The sequence below is a fragment of the Amblyomma mixtum genome, chromosome 10 (assembly GCF_055824585.1).
Source record: "Amblyomma mixtum isolate Tamu chromosome 10, ASM5582458v1, whole genome shotgun sequence".
Lineage (NCBI taxonomy): Eukaryota > Metazoa > Arthropoda > Arachnida > Ixodida > Ixodidae > Amblyomma > Amblyomma mixtum.
In genome coordinates, this window is record NC_143021.1 from 106,354,101 (window position 1) to 106,372,229 (window position 18,129).

The 18,129-nt window shown below is 46.8% G+C and overlaps 1 protein-coding gene across 1 annotated transcript in view; it reads left to right on the forward strand.

Moving 5' to 3' along the window:
• LOC149326605 (uncharacterized) overlaps positions 1-18,129 on the forward strand; it is an 83,733-nt gene that overhangs the window by 58,333 nt on the left and 7,271 nt on the right. The window contains exon 4 of the mRNA XM_089564631.1: positions 9,702-9,849. Within this exon, the coding sequence (XP_089420757.1) occupies positions 9,702-9,849 (148 nt within the window). The remainder of the gene's footprint in view (positions 1-9,701; positions 9,850-18,129) is intronic.

The following is an 18,129-nucleotide window of genomic DNA, read 5'->3' on the forward strand; positions in this document are numbered from 1 at the left end:
TACTTTCCTACCCAAAATGGGTCGAAGCTTTCCCAGTGACGTCAACGGGTGTTGTTATCAATTCATTCTGGACAGCATTTGCACTGCATGGACTGCCAGACCTTATCGTGTCCGGTAATGGACCTGCCTTTGCAAGTGAGCATTATTTGGAATTCCTGACACGTAATGGAATATGTCGCATGCTTGTGCCTCCCTACCATCCAGCTTCGAATGATGCGGCAAAGCGCGCCATACAGACTGTCAAGAGCAAGATCAAGAAGAGTGGACCTGGATCATTTGAAACCCTGATTTCACAGTTGTTATTTCATTACAGAATCACACCACACCGAAGTCAAAGGCAGAGCACCGTGTGAGATGCTCATGGGAAGGACGCCTCTGGATGTTCTTTGCCCAAGTCTGCAGTGCTGCTGAGACAGCTTAGACAGAGGCTGCAGGCCAACAGAGGGTGCTGTTCTTCTCCATTGCCAGACGCCAAGAAGGGGCCACCGTGGGTGTACCACAGGTGAAGTGAAGTGAAGTGAAGTTTATTTTGACATCGATTTGTCAGAGGTGACGGGACAAAAGGCAATTCATTTTTTGCCTGATGTGGCCCCGTCACCCGTTACATTGCTCAGGGGGGTGGCAAATTACACAGTAAAGTACACAAAGCAAAAACAAGAAAAGTAACAACATCGCATACGTACTACATGAATTATATGTAACGATCAATGACTTACACATAATTAACACAGATGCAATGAAAAATAAAGGAAAAAACAACGCATAGCTAAAATGTAGCTAGGACAAAACAAAAAAATTGAAATAGCAAACAATGAGATGCATAGAATTAACTACAGGCAAGGGGAAAAATAGCACGCAAACCAAAAACAATGAAAACCGCATTGCATGCCTCCTACGTCTTTAGGACAACAAAACCAAAAATAGCGAACCTGGACATACACCCAGCGAGTAAAAAAAAAACAAAAAAAACTAGAAACTGGACATTTTATGGAGGAGATAGGGACAGAAGGTACATTTTAACATTGTTCTTGAAGTTACGGGGGGAACGAGGCTGCTGCAGAAGTTCCATAATACGTGGGTGTTTATTAAGTAAATCAGGAATTAAGTAATCAATGTGCTGCATACCATAATTCGTTCTCATCAGAGGCATTTGAAAATGACTATACCTGAAATCATAAGGTTTATTGTTAGGGAAGTATAAAGCATAAAAGGAAACTGGGTCACGGGTGACTTCATGATAAACATGATATGCAAGCTTTAGTTGAAATAGTTCGTTTATCTTGAGTAAATTATGTTTTAAGAATAATGGGTATGTATGTTCTAGCGGACCTACATCTTCTATGCAACGCAGAGCTCGTTTTTGCAATATCTCAAGCCTGTGCAAGTTTGTCTTGGTAGTGGTGCCCCAGATTAACAGACAGTAATGTAAATGAGACTGTACTAAAGCAAAATACAACTGACGTTTAATAGAGCTGGGAACCAAATATCTCACTTTATACAAAATGCCTAGAGATCTAGAGATATTTGTGTGAACCTTATTTATATGAGAAGTCCAGCTTAAGTTTTCCTCAAATAAGACACCTAGGAACTTATAAATGGAAACGCGTTCAAGGGCTGAGTCTTGGTACTTGACCTGGATATTAAAATCTTCAGGTTTATTTCGCGGCTTAAACATTACGTACTTTGTTTTCCGAACGTTCAATTGCATTTGGTTTATCCGGAGCCAGCATGAAAGCTCATGTAGCCAGGTGTTCGCGAAGGTTTCTAGTGCAGATAACTGTTTTCCTGAAAAAAACACACTGGTGTCATCTGCATAAAGTATAATATCGGGTGTGTTTGGTATGAGGACAATATCATTAATATAAATTATAAACAGCAAGGGTCCCAGGATTGAACCTTGTGGAACACCATATGCAATCGGTTCTAGAATAGAAGAATGTCCATTAAGGCTTGTAAATTGGTATCTGTCCGTCAGGTAGCTGCGAATCAGATTGAGAGCAACGCCACGGATTCCAAAAAAAGGAAGTTTATAAAATAATATTTGATGTTTAATAGAGTCAAACGCTTTTCTGAAATCAAGGAACAGACCTAGCGTGAATCGGTTATTTTCAAAATTATTGATAACCTTGTTTTTAATATTCAGAAGGGCTATTTCAGTTGAGCTATTTGGACGGAAACCATATTGCTGCCTCACAAGAAGCTCTCTTTCAATACAGAACTTAGGCGTGATTTGCTCACTTTCTCAAGCACTTTAGAAAATAATGGCAGAACTGAAATAGGTCTGTAATTGTTAATGTCATCATGCGCACCACCTTTATGCAAAACTACCACCTTTGCTATTTTCATGCTGTTTGGAAAGATTCCTGTAGCTAACGAGCTATTGCATATATGCTGCAGAGGACGAGATATGAGGTCAACAACAGATGCTATAGGCAGAGCCTTGATATCATCGTTCCCTGGGGCAGCATTTTTGCTTAAAGAGCTAAGACAGCAAATAATTTCAAGCTCACTGCATGGAGTAAGGAACAATGAATCAACCACACTAGGAGATATGTATTTGTCAAGTCCATCAATATCTACCACCTGTTGTGTCGTAGCCCCAGAGTTTACAAAATGAGTGTTAAATTTATTGGCCAAACAAGTGTCCTTATACTCAACACCATCAATTTTAAGAACGTTAGGTATCTTGTTGCTAGTTTTTCCAATAATGCCTTTGAGGCAGTTCCATACCTTTTTAGTATTACTGGAGATGGCTTCAAACTTTTGCGTGTAGTATTTTAACCGGGCCTTCTTGAGATCTGAACTGAGCTTGTTCCTGGTTCGTTTATATTCAGCTAAGAGATCAAGGTTCTTTGACCGAACAAACTTGTCGTACAGTTTATCGAGTGCCTTTATTCTTTTATATAACTGTTCGGTTACCCAGGGTTTTCTGGATTTCTTGCAAACTTTGACCGGCTGCAAAGGAAATGCTCTGTTATAACTTTCCTTTACCTTAAGTAGGAAAATATCATAGGATAAACTTGGGTTTTCCTCCGAGTAAACATCATCCCAGTTTGTCGCTTCTAACCCAGTACGGAACGTAGCTAGCGCCTCAGCACTATAATTACGATGAAAGATTGGAGCGAACCGGTTACGACCTCCCCTTCTTTTTGCCCATGGAAAAAAAACAGAATATGGGTAGATGATCGCTAAGTGGCAGTGTTAAAATTCCTGAAATAGTTTCCTTGTTACTATGGCTAGTTATGCACAGGTCAAGCAGTGTTTCTGTGTTAGGTGTTATCCTGGTTGGTGCATTTATAACGTTACAACAGCCAAACGACTCGAATGTATCCCGGAAACGTAGGCAAAGAGGGCTTTCAGATGACAGATCAATGTTGAAATCACCAACGCAAACAATAGGTACATTGAGAAGTAAGGCATGTTCGAAAATACTAGAAACAAAATTCAAGAAGTGATTGATATCACCAGAAGGTGGACGATAAACTGAAGCAATTAGGGTCCCATGAACTATTACGGCGACAGACTCATAGTGGTCGCATACAACAGAAAACTCCGGCAAGACTTCATACAAATGTTTATCTTTAATGTAGAGTGAAGTTCCACCCCCTTTTCGAGTTCTTCTGTGCACGCCTACTTCTTTATAGCCTGGGACCCCGACAACCTCAGTTTCGTCTAAAAACCACGTTTCAGTGAAGGCCAAAATATCAAACTCGTGGTTCAGAGAACTCAAAGATAACTCAGTATCGTTCCATTTGTTTTTTAAACTTCTGATATTAACATGAAACAATGACATCTTTCCACTTTCAGTCTGTGCAATGCGTGTAAAAGACGAGCAGTCATGATAAGTATTTACTCGGGGCTGTGACATCAGAATTTAGAATGAACAACACAGCAGGAAATAGAAAAGATTCAGCGAATCTTATCTAGATCTGCATGACCTTCAATACGAATAGCTGCAACGCCTTGTGCCTTGCGCACAAACAACTTTCCATTGCTTTGCCAAGCGTACTGATAAGCCATTTCAGCAGCCTTCCTCTTCATTGCCCATAGCAGCTTTTTGTTATATGCTGTCAGATTGTCGAGCATATGCACACCTGTATTCGTGTCACTGAGAGCACGCCTCTTCGCCATCCACTGGTCCCGTGTTGTACGTGACACAAAGCGAACAAGTACCGCCGGCGATTTTCCTTTTTTCTCGGGCAGCCTGTGCAGGCCATCGAGCTCATGTTCGGACAGCAGAGGAAGTTCTAGTTCATTTGCCAGTGCATTTATTTTACCAAGCAGGTCTTCATTACTATCGTGCTTCAAGCCATGAATTTCCAAGTTCTGTCGCCTAGTGTATTGTTCTAAGCTGTTCAATTCTTGCCTGAGCTCCTGAACTTCCTGTCCGGTGTTAGTAGCCTCAACCTTTTCCACCCTCTTTTGAAGAACTGCGATTTCAGCTGACTGCTGTTTCATTTCTACAAGTACCTCATCGTACTTCTCAGACATATGTTGAACAGAATGTTCCATTCTGTCTACAGTTTCTTTAATTTGCAGCAGTGTCTCGACCTTGGCTTTTATCTCCGTTATTTCTGCCAGCTTCTTATTTATCTGTAGTAAAACGTCCTGAAAGGCCGGTTCCTTTTCCGGCTTTTCTTTCCTAGGTGATGCAGTGCCTCGAGCCGATAGAATGACGCATGTTTGACACGTCCATTCCTTCCTATCTGCGAGACTTTTAGATTTAAAGGCAGTTTTAGAAACTCCGGAGCAGGATCCTAAGTGATAACCGTAAGCACATTCACAGCACATCGGATACGTGCCGTTTTCCGGTAGCAGCTCATTGCAAACCAAGCAGGAGTCGTTTGCAGCCATGTGTAACAAAGCAAAAGATGCAAGACACACAGAATGTACTTCAGCAACAGCGGCGGTGGCGGGGCAGGTAGTTTGCAAGGAAAACTACAGAAAAACCCAACTAACCTGCGAAGTATGAATACTGCTGTTAGCGGAGGCCGCTGCGTTCGGTGCCACCGCAATCAGAGAGGTCAATCAGCCTCTCTCAGTGACGGTGACCACCTTTGCCCTCGATTCCAAGGAGTCCCCGCTGGGCCTCCTGTGGACGCTTGCAGCTATCCAGCAACTGTGCGGGACCTGGCTGTTTCTGCCCCGACTCGGGGCGAGACTAGTGGCAGAGACCTCTCCCAAGTCAGCACGCTTGAGTTGCCAAGAAGCGCTAGAAGAAGCCCCCTCACTCACCACACATGCTCTCCTCCTCCAACAGTCTAATGGGGGAGGACAGTGTTGTTTTCCGAATTGGAAAAACAGCGCAATCAAAGACGAGACACAAGAGAAGGACAAAACACCAGCGATGACTAACAACCAAATGGTTTGTTGCTACAGGTGAGGCAGCATATATATGAAATGGCACGAGTAAAAACACAAAATAGGCATGAGAGAAAGATACCGCACAACCACACAACTTGACTAAAGAAAGGCACGTCACTGATTAAGATACGCAAGTTCCTTTGATAGTAGATTTATCGATGGGCTGCTGATGCAGGTGTTACCTAGCTTCTTGATATGGCAAGCCTCCGAAGTGAGCCTCATTTCGGAGCCTCATTTCGGAACTACCAACTAGCCCAAGTCAGGTTAATATCTAAAAACTGTAGCTTGTCATGTTCCGGTAGCTACAGTTTTTAGATATTAACCTGACTTTAACACCAGATCACGTTTGCTGGATGTACTTACCACGTGCACGGAAAGACCTGTTACCGTTCAGGTCAGCACATTCCAAGAATGTTAAACGAGCTATCGGAACCTATTGCCTGCAGGGCGCCTTGTCTAAGTCTTGCGCTCACCTGGTGCACGAGAGCCTCAATAATCAGGTAATTAGGATGACGAAGGCTGGTTTTCCTGCTTCAATCATTGTTGCAGTGGCAGAGAAGCTTCTGCGCAAACTGAAAAATAGGACGTGCCGGGATAGTGACCGTTCTAAGGAAATGAGGCCAGCGGTTCTACCGTATATTCACAGAATTTCCCACAACTTGAAGAACGTGGCGAAACGGTACGGCGTGCCGGTAGTTTTTACCGCCCCATGCAAGTTGGCCTCATTGTGCCCTCAGGTCATGTCCGGAGGGAAGAGGAAAGCAGACTGCGAGAAGCGTCATGCCACTCGTTTTGTCAGGTGCCAGACGGGTGTCGTTTACCAGTTTCCCCTCACCTGTGGCAGGGTATACATCGGTCAGACAGGCCGATGTCTGAATGAGCGCTTAAGGGAACACCAGCTTTCCATGAAATCAGGGACAGGGTCGAATTTACCCCTGCATTGTGGCGCATGCCCGGATGCTACGTGCAATAACCCTTGCCTGCCTTTGCTGACAGATACAAAAGTTTTGAGGAGGAGCTGTGACCAGGTGGCGCGTGAGTTAGCGGAGGCGTTTTGCATCAAACAGAAGGGCAAAGACTGCGTAAGTGACCTTTCAATCAAACTGTATCAGAATGAAAACAGGTTTTTGGTTTCCACATGTCTGTGATGTGACAGTTTTGAAACTATAAAAGGAGTGTCGTGTTTTCAAATAAAGTTAGTCGCGAGTCTGCGCTTGTTGTGTTATCTTCTTGTCCTTGTCTTTTTGTGCGCACTACCCCCCTTGTATTCACCATGATTGACCGACTAGCCCAACAACGTACGCTCATAATGGTATATAATTTTCTTTTTCTTGGGTGATGGTGAATTCAACATATGACTGCAAGTAGCGAATGGTCACGTATTCCCGGCAGGTATCTGGTGTTCGAAATGAAGTGTGGTGCATTTGTTAGCAATAGGTCTTAATGTATTAGATGCGGAAACTTGCTGGCTGGATAATAACTGCCTGTGCCAAGGAAAAGTCGGAGCAGACAGTGATTGGCTGTCACTTGCGGTAATACTGGTGCATGACCAGTTTAATATCAGGAAGATTGAAGTCGCCAAACAGAAGATTAGGAAATCTATTGCTAACGGTATTTAAGGTGTCACCAAGATTTTTGCAAAACCTGGGGGGAGCGCATGCCCAGCACTTTACCCACTTCTGAGAAGCATGCATGCACATATGTCAGTGACATATGTGAAAGATTCGGCTGATTTTGTTACCAAGCTTAAGGTTGCGGCGGTTGACGACGATGACATCATGGTTTCTTTTGATGTGAAATCCATGTTCACATGCGTTCCTGTGCATTTCGCTCAAGAGGCTGAAGAACAATCGAAAGATAGCAATCCTTCCGGCCAACAAAGGAAACGCAACCATGATATTAGACCATACGCAATGTATTTCAAAGATGTCCGACCTGCTGCAGGATGCACTAACACACGCCAAGCTGAACCGGGATCCCACGAAAAAAGTAGAAGCAGAGCTTCAAAAACTGCTAACCGATGTGTTCAAGTTTGTCCCTCCTTCAAAGAAGTACATTTACTACAAATTGGTATGCCACAACGGCTCAGCGCCGTTACCGGCTTACCGAAGATTCATAAACCGGACGTGCCTCTCAGGCCTATTGTTGATTTCACGCGTTCGCCATTGCATAACCTGTCCAAGTATCTGCATCAAGTCCTTAGGCCCTTCATTGCACGAACACTGACATATGTGAAAGATTCGGCTGATTTTGTTACCAAGCTTAAGGTTGTGGCGGTTGACAACGATGACATCATGGTTTCTTTTGATGTGAAATCCATGTTCACATGCGTTCCTGTTCAGTTCACTGTCGAATGCTGCGAGCGGGTACTGGAAGAAGACGCATCACTGCCATCCCGAACGGCTTTTGAAACAGCTGATCTGTGCCGTCTCCTGAAATTCTGTTTGTAGAACACATATTTCACTTTCAACAACGAGTTCTACAGGCAAATCTTTGGCACGGCTATGGGTGCGTCGGTATCCGTAACCTGTGCCAACCTCGCTCTGGAATCTATTGAAAATTCGGCCCTGCAATCGTTCCGTACTCGTCCGAAGCTCTTCTTGCGGTATGTGGACGATTGTTTCTGTGTAATTCCCCGCAAGGATGCCAAACCGTTTCTGGACCACCTAAATTCTTTTCAACCGAAAATTCAATTCACAATGGAAGAAGTTTCCGAAAGGATTGCTTTTCTTGATGTCCTTGTTCTCTGCACTCCCGATGGTCTTGCCACTACTGTTTTCCGGAAACCCACACACATTGGGATTTTCAATCCGCCCACCCCATTGGCCACAAACGTTCCGTCGCGTCAGCTCTATACAACCGTGCAACTCGTCTTTGCTCCAGTCCCGGTCTGCGCTGTTCCGAGCAGGAAAAAGTCCGCGTCGACCTCGAGAAGAATGGCTCTCCTCGACAACTGCTGCACAACGAACAGAGTCGCTCTCTGCAACCTGCCGAGCCCCGACTCATCGGACAACAGAAGCGCGCGCGAGCGTTCGTTACGCCCGGGGGACAAGTGAGGCTCTGGCACGGATATTTTCAAAATACAGCGTGCGCATTGCGCACGTGCCGTCCAGCAAGCTGAAACAACAGCTCTGTCATGTAAAAGACCGTCTGGAGCGCCCACGTTTCCCCGGAGTGGTGTACAAAATCCCCTGCAAAAACTGCGATGCATCATAAATTGGTGAATCAGGCGATTTCAGAAGAAGATTAAGAGAACACAAGAACGACGTCAACAAATGTCGCACCTCATCGAACCCGCTGGCCATTGACTGGGAGAACGCCACAATATTAGATACCATGAAACCCACATCGTCACGACTGCTTTTAGAATCTTTTTATATACAGACCACGGATCATGTCATTAACAGGACGAAGGGTAATCTCCCGGATAACTACGCCCACTGACTGCGCTGTAAAGTGCGCATATAAGCAGCGGCCCATTCCGCCCATCTTTCATTGTGAACAAGGGACCCGTAGGGGTCCCGAAACGTCAAGTTTTTTAAAAAACCATCTTTTGGCGAGTGTATGTTTTATTTTACCACTATGCCTCTCCCTCGCCAGACAGGATTCTGTCGAACCCTTGATTAGATTGTTGATAAACACCGATTTGAACACAGATGAATTTGAGCCAAGTGTCAACATTGATGAAACTGCAAACATTCCAAGTTATCAGAAAGGGCAATCAAAAGCCCACCTCCCTGCCGGAAGGAATGATCACAGCGAAATGCCAAGAAGCATTTTTAGTACGAAAATTTCTTCGTTTCAAACAGATTGATTTAGCCACGTTTCTGTTAAGATAACGATATCAGTGCAGGTAGCGCCAGTAGTGGAGGACAGTTCATTGCGATTTCAAATGGCGCTGCGTATGTTTGTGGAGAGGACGGTGATGTTGTTCTGCGAATCGTTTGGCTATGAAAAAAAATTGTGACATGCACACTCGACATATATGTCTTAATCATGGATGCTGTCGGTTGCTGGACAGTACATGTAACATATGCTCTTTAAGTGAAGCTTGTTATAGCATAGTTTAAATGATTGTTCTGGTGTGGTTGGCTTAGCGAATTCTATGGGTTTTTTTTTCTCTGGCATGTAAAGTGGCAAGGCAGAGACAGAAATCTTTTACTCTTTCAACTTCGATTTAAGTCTGAGCACTTTCTTTGGATTTACGGCAGTTTTCACTGTTCCAATGACCAGAGCACTAAAATGACATCACGCAGGGGGCTCCCGTTGATGGTGTACTTGCACCCTTCCTCCCCCACGGGAGGGAGTAGTAGTAGATGGGTCTGTCTCCTGTGCAGCTCCCAGCAGCAGCAGCAGCAGCTGCCCACCTACCAGGAGGTGCTGGCCCAGACGGAGCGGATCACCCGCTGCATCCAGGAGCTGCTGGTGTGTGCCCAGGAGGGCAAGCAGGACGCCTTTCTGCCGTGCACCCACGCCATCCTGCAGGTAGGTCAGGGGTGGGGCACTCCTCCTCCTCAGCTGGTGTCGTCAGCCACACTCGTCAGACCGCTGGATAGCCCCAGCCAAAACTTCAGTCTGCTATAGGCTTCCTCTGTATGTACAGTCATCCATGACCATGAAGTGTTGGATGCAGCCGACACTTAAAATATATTGTAATTCAGCTCCAAGGAGTCCTTAAATGCTCCTTCTCACGATCGAGACCCATCACTAGCACGACAGTTTGAGACATAGGGCTGTGGGAATGACATCAGGGAATAGTAGTGGCATCACGGCATTGACCAGGTGGGCGACTCGCTGTGCTGATCGGCCAGTGTGCTCTGGCTGATGCACCAGCCATGCAGCATCGACGGCCAAGCGAAACTTTCACATCGGTCAGACTCTTGTCTACACCTTCTCTGTACTGTGAATAAGCGACTACTGACTGTTGTGTCAGTCAGAGAAAATTGGAAAAAAAAAACCTTCCTCGGCCCAAAACTTGCACAAAATAGCTCAAAATTTGCACAAAGGTGGCATTTGGTAGCGCCATCTGTGCTCGCCAGAGGAATGAGCACTCTCCCATTGAGGCTGTGTCAAAACGCAAGGAGGTGGGTGGGGGTGGCTTTGCGTTTGGTTTAAAAGTGCTTTCTCGGCTATTTTATCAAAACGCAAAAAACGCTGTTGCACCCACATGGCCCTCTCCCCACACCTTTTCTTTGCAGCCTCCCTGCATGGCAGAGTGCAAGATGGCACCACTGGCATGATTGCTGCAAAGCTCGCAGTTTTGGCTTGCTCTCACCACAGACAATGAAGAATTCCGATCAGTTCTGACCAAATCAGGCAAACACTCCACCCAAGCGTAGCATAAATGCACAACCAGCACAAAAGAGAAGAGTCTGTTTAAACAAAGTAGAACACAGCTTGCATTTCGTGCTGAACTAATGTGCAATTGCTTCCTGTATACAGATGCAGATATATGTAAACAAAAATAGCGCCGAGATGTAGTTGTCGTCATGGGCGCATTCTTGGAGGAATATGTACCATTGATGATCTGATTAAGAAACGCCGAAGCATGAAAGCACCCAACCCTCCAGACAGAATAGAACTGCAGAGCTGTCAAAGTTAATAAATCAGTGTGAGATAGCCAACATAAGAAAGTTTAACATGGAGAAAAATCCTGCATGCTCTAAAGATCAGAGGTAGCCTAAAGACACTGAAGAGGAAACTAGGCACAGGTAGAAACCAGATGTATGCGAAAAGAGACAAAGAGGGCAGTGTCATTAGCAATATGAATAAGATAGTTAAAGTAGCCGAAGGATTCTATACAAACCTATATAGTAGACAATGTAATCAGAACATTGATGAGAGAAGCAGTAGCGCACAGCTATGGGACATCCCGCCAGTAATGAAAGAGGAAATGCAAAGGGGTAAAGCAGCTGATTGGTTGGTTGGTTGACTTATGGGTTTTACATCCCAAAGTGACTCAGGCTATGGGAACGCCGTAGTGGAGGGCTCCGGAAGTTTCCGACCACCTGGGGTTCTTTTAACGTGCACTGATATTGCACAGTACACCGGCGTCCAGCATGTCGCCTGCTGCGAACTCGCGTCCTTCGGGCTGCTGACCCAAAGGACACAGGTTCGATCCTGGCCGCGGCTGAGGATCAGGTAACAGCAGATCTGTTGAAGGGCAGAGGGGAGATTCTGCTGGGAAAACTAGCCACCCTTCATACTGTTGCAGTGGGGGTCGGCACAAAAAGACAGCAAAACTGCCGCTCGTTACCTCGAACACACGGTGGCCCCCGCGCTTTGTCCTCCTGCTGCGGCACGGCCTCTTCCTCTTTGTCCGTTACATCTGTCCACTGGCCAGGGGGTGGAGGAGGGCCACATGTGCCCGGACACACTCGGACACAAAAGCACAGACTACCCAGGGAATGGCAGAACAAAAATCCTAGTCCGGGGAGGCCGTCCGACTACCATGAGGTCCCGAAGCGATGCAGTCCCACGGGAGGCGGATCTCAATCCAGTGGGACCGGTGCTGCTGTGGGCGCTCTTCAAGGCGTTAGCCAAAAGCGACGGGAAGGTTTCTCTTCAGTGGCAAGTGCTCCAGTGATACGATGTCGCCGCACGTGAGGGGTGTGCCCTGCAAGCAGCTAGTGTCTGCTGCACCACGCACTGTCTGTTGTCTCTGTCTCAATTCTGCTGGCCACCGGCCTCCGAGCTCTGGACCTCGCGCAGGCACACATCAGGAATGTCGGGAGTGCAGGAAGAGCCTGCGACACAGTCCCCGTTATGGGGTGGTACGCTGCTGTGAGGAAGGCTTGGAGACAGGAGTCATTGCAACCGACGAGCGGGGCCTGGTAGCCAAGTCGGGCTTATTGCGGGCTCCGGAGACATAGCGATTCATGTGTGACACATGCTGCGGAAAAACGAGATGCACTGTCGCGTGGGTCATGCTTGGGCAGATCTTCGAGACGGTATGTCATGGGACCGAGCTGGGCCACAACACGATAAGGGCCGTGGTACTGGGGCAAAAGCTTTCCGGCGTGGCCAGTAGCGCGGATGGTGCGGCGAACGAGGAGAAAGTCGCCGGGTCGGAAGGAGGGGAGTGGTGGAGCGGCCTCATTGACCGCTTGTGCATGCGCATGAGCCGTGAGAATGTTGCGCTGGGCATCGAGGCTGGCGCAGCGAAGCCATTGGGTGGAGTCAGGTGGGATGCAGTAGGGTGGGACAGTCCCAGCTTTGTGTCGAGGAGGATGGAGGGCGTTCTGCTGCAGACGACGGAGAATGGCGCCACCTGTGTAGTTTCCTGCGCCGCAGTGTTGACAGCGAAAGTCTCAGCAGGAACAAAACGGTCCCAGTTTGTGTGGGGCGGAGTGGCGTAGGACGCAACTATATCTGTTAGGGTACGGTTGACGCAGCTTCATGAGGCCATTGCGGTGCGGATGGTTGACGGACGTAGTGGAATGCACAATGCCGAAAGAGTGGAGGGCTCGCTATAACTCATGTGACATGAAGCAGCTGCCATGGTCCGTGATGAGGCGAAAAAGCCTGCAGAGGTGGCTTGGGAACTCGTGTGGATGGCTGCCTATACTGGCATGACTGGCAGGATGCCGTGTGTTGCTTAACGTCCCTGAACATGTTAGGCCACCAAAATCGCCCTGGCACTCGCTCATAGGTCTTGCCGCAGCCAAGGTGACCCACCGTGGGAGCGATCGCAGTGGTTCCAGCACCACTGGCAACCACACGGGAGCTCGACCATGGAGCCGCTTCACATGATATAAAAGGGCATTCTAAAAATAAAGAGGCACCGACCAAAAAGGTGTAGTCAATAACAGATGACAATAGGCCTCTTTAATTTTAACATGTATTCACCCGACCAGGCGAGATTTCGTCAAACCTTGGATTTCAAAAGGGCATTCTCCTCCCTATAGATCCGATGCAGTTTGCGGTGGCGTGGGCTGGCAGTGTTGCTGAGGGAGTGAATTATGGTGTCAATGTCAGGATCTTGCATTTGCGCAGTCAAGGCGGTCACAGAACAAGGGTAGTTAGTGAGACAGGAAATCAGCATCTTGATGGGCTGAGCCACGCTGATGCACTGTCATGAAATCGTACTCTTGAAGTTGGAGGGACCAGCGTGCAATCTTTGCATTCAAATTATTGGCAAACTGCAGACCAAAGGGCATGCAGTTAAACTGGTAAAGGCTGTCGGGCGTCACAAACGCAGTATTTTGAGCGTTGTCAGGGTGAATGGACACCTGCCAGCTGCCCGAGAGTAGATCCGAGGTGGAAAAATAGTGGGCCCCTTTCAGTTGGTCCAGCATGTCGTCGAGATGAGGCAGCGTTGAGGTGGCACGGCCGACCTGCTCCACCGGGGTGCCGTTAAAGGCCAAGAGCCAGGTTTTGGAAAAAGCAGATGGGGGGGGGGGGGGGGGGGGCGTTGGCAACCAGCGATTTGTCCAACACGTTGACAGCCGCTCCTGACATGCCCTGACATGCCGGCCAAGCAGGGTAATGTCAACCAGCATGGAAGGCGTGTCAGGCGTATCTGAAAGTGATGAATAGAGAGGACGCGGAGAATGAAGAAGTGTGGGATGGAAATGGCGACCTTATTCTGCTTTAAAGAAGACTGGCTCCTATCTCCCGGACCATTGCCAAAAATGCACTAAGCAGAATAAGGTCGCCTGTTTTCCCAAACGCTTATCGGACTGTGGAGTATTGTTGAGAAGCTGCGATCAGATTGAATGGGAACTGGTGGAAGCCTATTACATTAGAAAAAAAGGAGATAACTGCATCAGTGATTCATCTGTGATACTTCGCCGATCTGAAATGGTTTTCTTAGATAGATTTCTGTAATCGCCTGCCTTTGGATTTCTTTTGTGTTCTCTGGTACCCACGTGCTTGTGATTCGCACAGTGGCGCTTGGGTAAAGAGAAGGTATATGAACGGTCTACGTCGAATAAAGCCTGCTGATAGTAAGCGCTCGTCCCTGTCTGCTTCTTTATTGCGCCCCTGTGTCCTCCTGAAAAGTTATTAAGTAATTTGCGATTCGCTGATGACATTGCCTTACCAAGTCACTCGGGAGATGAACTGCAAAGCATGATCAATGACTTACACAGGCAGAACAGAACGGTGGGGCTAAAAATTAACATGCAGAAAACCAAAGTAACGTTCAACAGTTTCACAAGGGAACAGCAGTTCACAGTTGGTAGCGAGGTGCTGGAAGTAGTAAGGGAATATGTCTACTTAGGGCAGGTAGTGACCGCAGATCAGGATCATGAGAGGGAAATAACTAGAAGAATAAGAATGGGGTGGAGCGCATACGGCAGGTTCTCTCAGATCATGAATGGTAGCTTACCGATATCCCTGAAGAGAAAAGTATACAACAGCTGTATCTTACTGGCACTCATCTATGGGGCAGAAACATGGAGGCTAACGAAAACGATTCAGCTCTGCCTTTGGTTGTAGTCATGGGAAGAAGTATAGTTTCCGTTGTTTCTGCCCGTTTGTGTGTTGGTGAAATGGCTAAAAATGACATCGACTAAGCATGAGGTGATATCCATTTTTGTCGTTGAGAATTTACTTTTTTTTTTTCAAGTGCTGGCTTTTCTTGGGGTGTCTTGTGCTGTCTGCTTTGGCAACACGCCAAGATGCTGTGGGCCTGTAACATCGCTGGCTGCGTGTTTATCTTTTGATGGGAGCTCCTGCGGTAGGGGCTCGCTCAGCGAATCGAGCAGTGTGACATGCGCTCCGTGTGTGTTCCTGTCCCGTCATCTTCGCGCAAGTACCTTACCGTTCAAGGCGCCATGCGTCCTTGACAGGAGCACGGGTCGCGCTGGCTAAATGCATGGGGCAATACCTACAGGCTTGTGGGAATATGAAATAAAAACTGGTATGGCGCAAGAAACGGGGACACAGAAGGCACACAAAACACAGGACTGACGCCAACTTTCAACTGGGGTTTATTGCACCAAGCCTGCCTTTTATACCACAACCGAGCCATATCAACGAAAGCGTAAACGTTGTACATATAAAACGGCAATTCATGCGACCACTGGCAATAAAGTAACGCTGATCATAACAATCTAATCTAAACAGAGCTTGGGAGGCCAACTTATTTTCTGGCCAGCAGAAACACATCAACCAAGGCAAAAAAGAAAAAAAAAAACAAACAAGGCACTGGGGCATGACAAATCCACACTAACGAATTATGAAACGCGTGATGAAGGCGAAACAGAGCAAAAAATCGAACGACTATGAGATAAAACCACGTGAAAAAAGATAACCAACAATAACCCGGCAAAAAAAAAAAAAAACATGACCAACAATAACGCGGAAAAACATGACCAACAATAACAATAAGGAGGGATGAAGTCTGAAGATACAGCACCTAGCGTCAAGTGATAAAAACTGAAGATCATTCCTGAAGAACAGTCGTCTTAGCGTCTAAGAATCTAGAAATTGTAAAACACCGAAAGAAAGGACGAAATAAGAGCACAAAACCAAGGGAAATCTGCGAACTACAAAAAACCTTCTATAAAAGACGTCTCGGCGCTGCTAAGCATAATGGAAGGCCTGCTAACGCATTTGTTGCCAGCTTTTTCGATGAAATATGCCTCAACAATTTCCCTCTCAGTTTTATCTTTCCCACTCTTTAAAAATCTAGCTTTCTCGAATTCGGGACGGCAATTAGAACAGCTCTTGCAGTGGTCCACCAGGAAGCTTCTTTCGTTGTTGCGCAAGTTTCGGGAATGCTCACTTGCACGCTCATTAAAACAACGACCTGTTTGCCCGATGTAAACGAGGCCACAGCTAAGCGGTATCTCATAAACCACTTGTGTCCTGCATTGCGTGAACTTTTTTTTGGTGTTTTATGGTGCAAGCCGGCCGCTTTTCTCTGTTGGTCATGGCACAAAGTCTTGAAAGCTTACAAGGCGCGGAGAATACAACTTGAACATTATGTCTGCTCGCTATTTTCTTAATGTTATGCGAGACCTTGTGAATATACGGTATTACTGTTACTGACGAATGCGATACCGGCTCCCTGATGCAAGTGAGTTGCTTGAGTTTCTGCAAAAGCATTTCGCACACCGCCGAAATTAGACAAGGCGGATAACCTGCCTGTTTTAGCCTTTCAACTTGAGTGCGAAAGCTTGTGGACAACATGTGGGGGCAAGATTTGTTTAAGGCAGATTGCAGGGAGTTAGAAACAATCGCGCGTTTTACAAGCTTTGAATGAGCGCTGTCAAATGGTAGCAAGCCTTTCTTAGAACGCGGGTTGTACAGCCAGCAAAGACCTTTGTCCGGAAACATTAACTTGATATCTAAAAACTGGAGTTGGCTGTCCGTAGGGACCTCCTTGGTAAACGTGAGACCCTGGCCGTGGCTTGAAAAAACGGACACAGTCCTCGTGACGGCAGCGTCTAGATCCTGTTCCGGAATGTCCTTCAGAATGACCAAGAAATCGTCGACATACCTGTATATGGAAACTACATGAGGGTCACTGATATTTCTGCTGATGTCCGCTCCTACCACTGAAAGGAAGATGTCGCAAAGGACGGGTGCAACAGAAGAGCCGATGCAGATTCCTTTCTTCTGGACGTAGAACTTTCCCTCGTAGGAAATTGCGGTGGATTTCAAGTAGAATTCCAATAGCGTAATGAAATTATCAGTGCTTATTCCAGCGGCATTTTGGAAGCGAACTTCTCCTGTAGACAGGGTTTTATCCTTGACCGCTCTTAGGAGTCCTTGGTGAGGAACCGAATAGTACAGTTCCTCTATGTCAATGGAGAACGCGGTGTACTTGTGGGCGGGCAAAGCTTCTAAATGCTTAATAACGTCCGATGAGCTGCGCACAACGAAAGGGTCGTCAGTTACCAGGGTGCCAAGGTTTGTCTGGAGGTAGCGGCTAACGAGACGTTGCCAAGTTCCTTGTTCTGACACGATGGTGCGCAGCGGGAATCCAGGCTTGTGGGTCTTTACAGTGAAGAACACTTCAAGAAATCCTCTCTTTTCACCCTTTGCCAATTTCGTGTCCTCGTCGTGGTAGGAAGGGAACCTGCCAAGGAAAACCGGCGTTTTCAAGAGATGAAGCGTCTGGCGGCAAGTTCTACAGAGTTTCTCTGGCAGCGTGCTCTTTTGAGCCTTATTCCCCGTGAAAAGAGGCAGCCCGCTGAAAGCCCCAGGCAGCTTACCATACTAGGAAATGCAGTTGTGCCTGAAGAAGTCCAACGGATTTTGGAAAAAGGTCCGAAGTTCAGCTTGGCTCCTTGTGCTCAGCGTGAAGAGCTACTTGCCATGGTAAGAAGGGTGGCTAACAGTGCCCCAGACCAGGAAAAAGGAAGAGTCATAAGCGACGGCGTTGCTTGCCTGAAGGCCACAGTACATGGCGGTCGTTCAAAAAAGCTGCCATTGCAGAAGCTTTCAACTGCGCTAAAGGACAATGACCTCGTACCGCTACAGGCTGATAAGGAGGGTGGCTTTGCTCTCCTGTCCGCTGATGTATTCCGTGAAAAGGCATTTGCTGCAATTCACAAAAACTTCAAACAGGTCCCGTTTAAAGTTCGAAAACAAAAAGGAGAAGCTCTTCAAATCCTAGAAGATTTGCATCTAGAAGGCATTAAGAAATTGGCAAAGGGTGAAAAGAGAGGATTTCTTGAAGTGTTCTTCACTGTAAAGACCCACAAGCCTGGATTCCCGCTGCGCACCATCGTGTCAGAACAAGGAACTTGGCAACGTCTCGTTAGCCGCTACCTCCAGACAAACCTTGGCACCCTGGTAACTGACGACCCT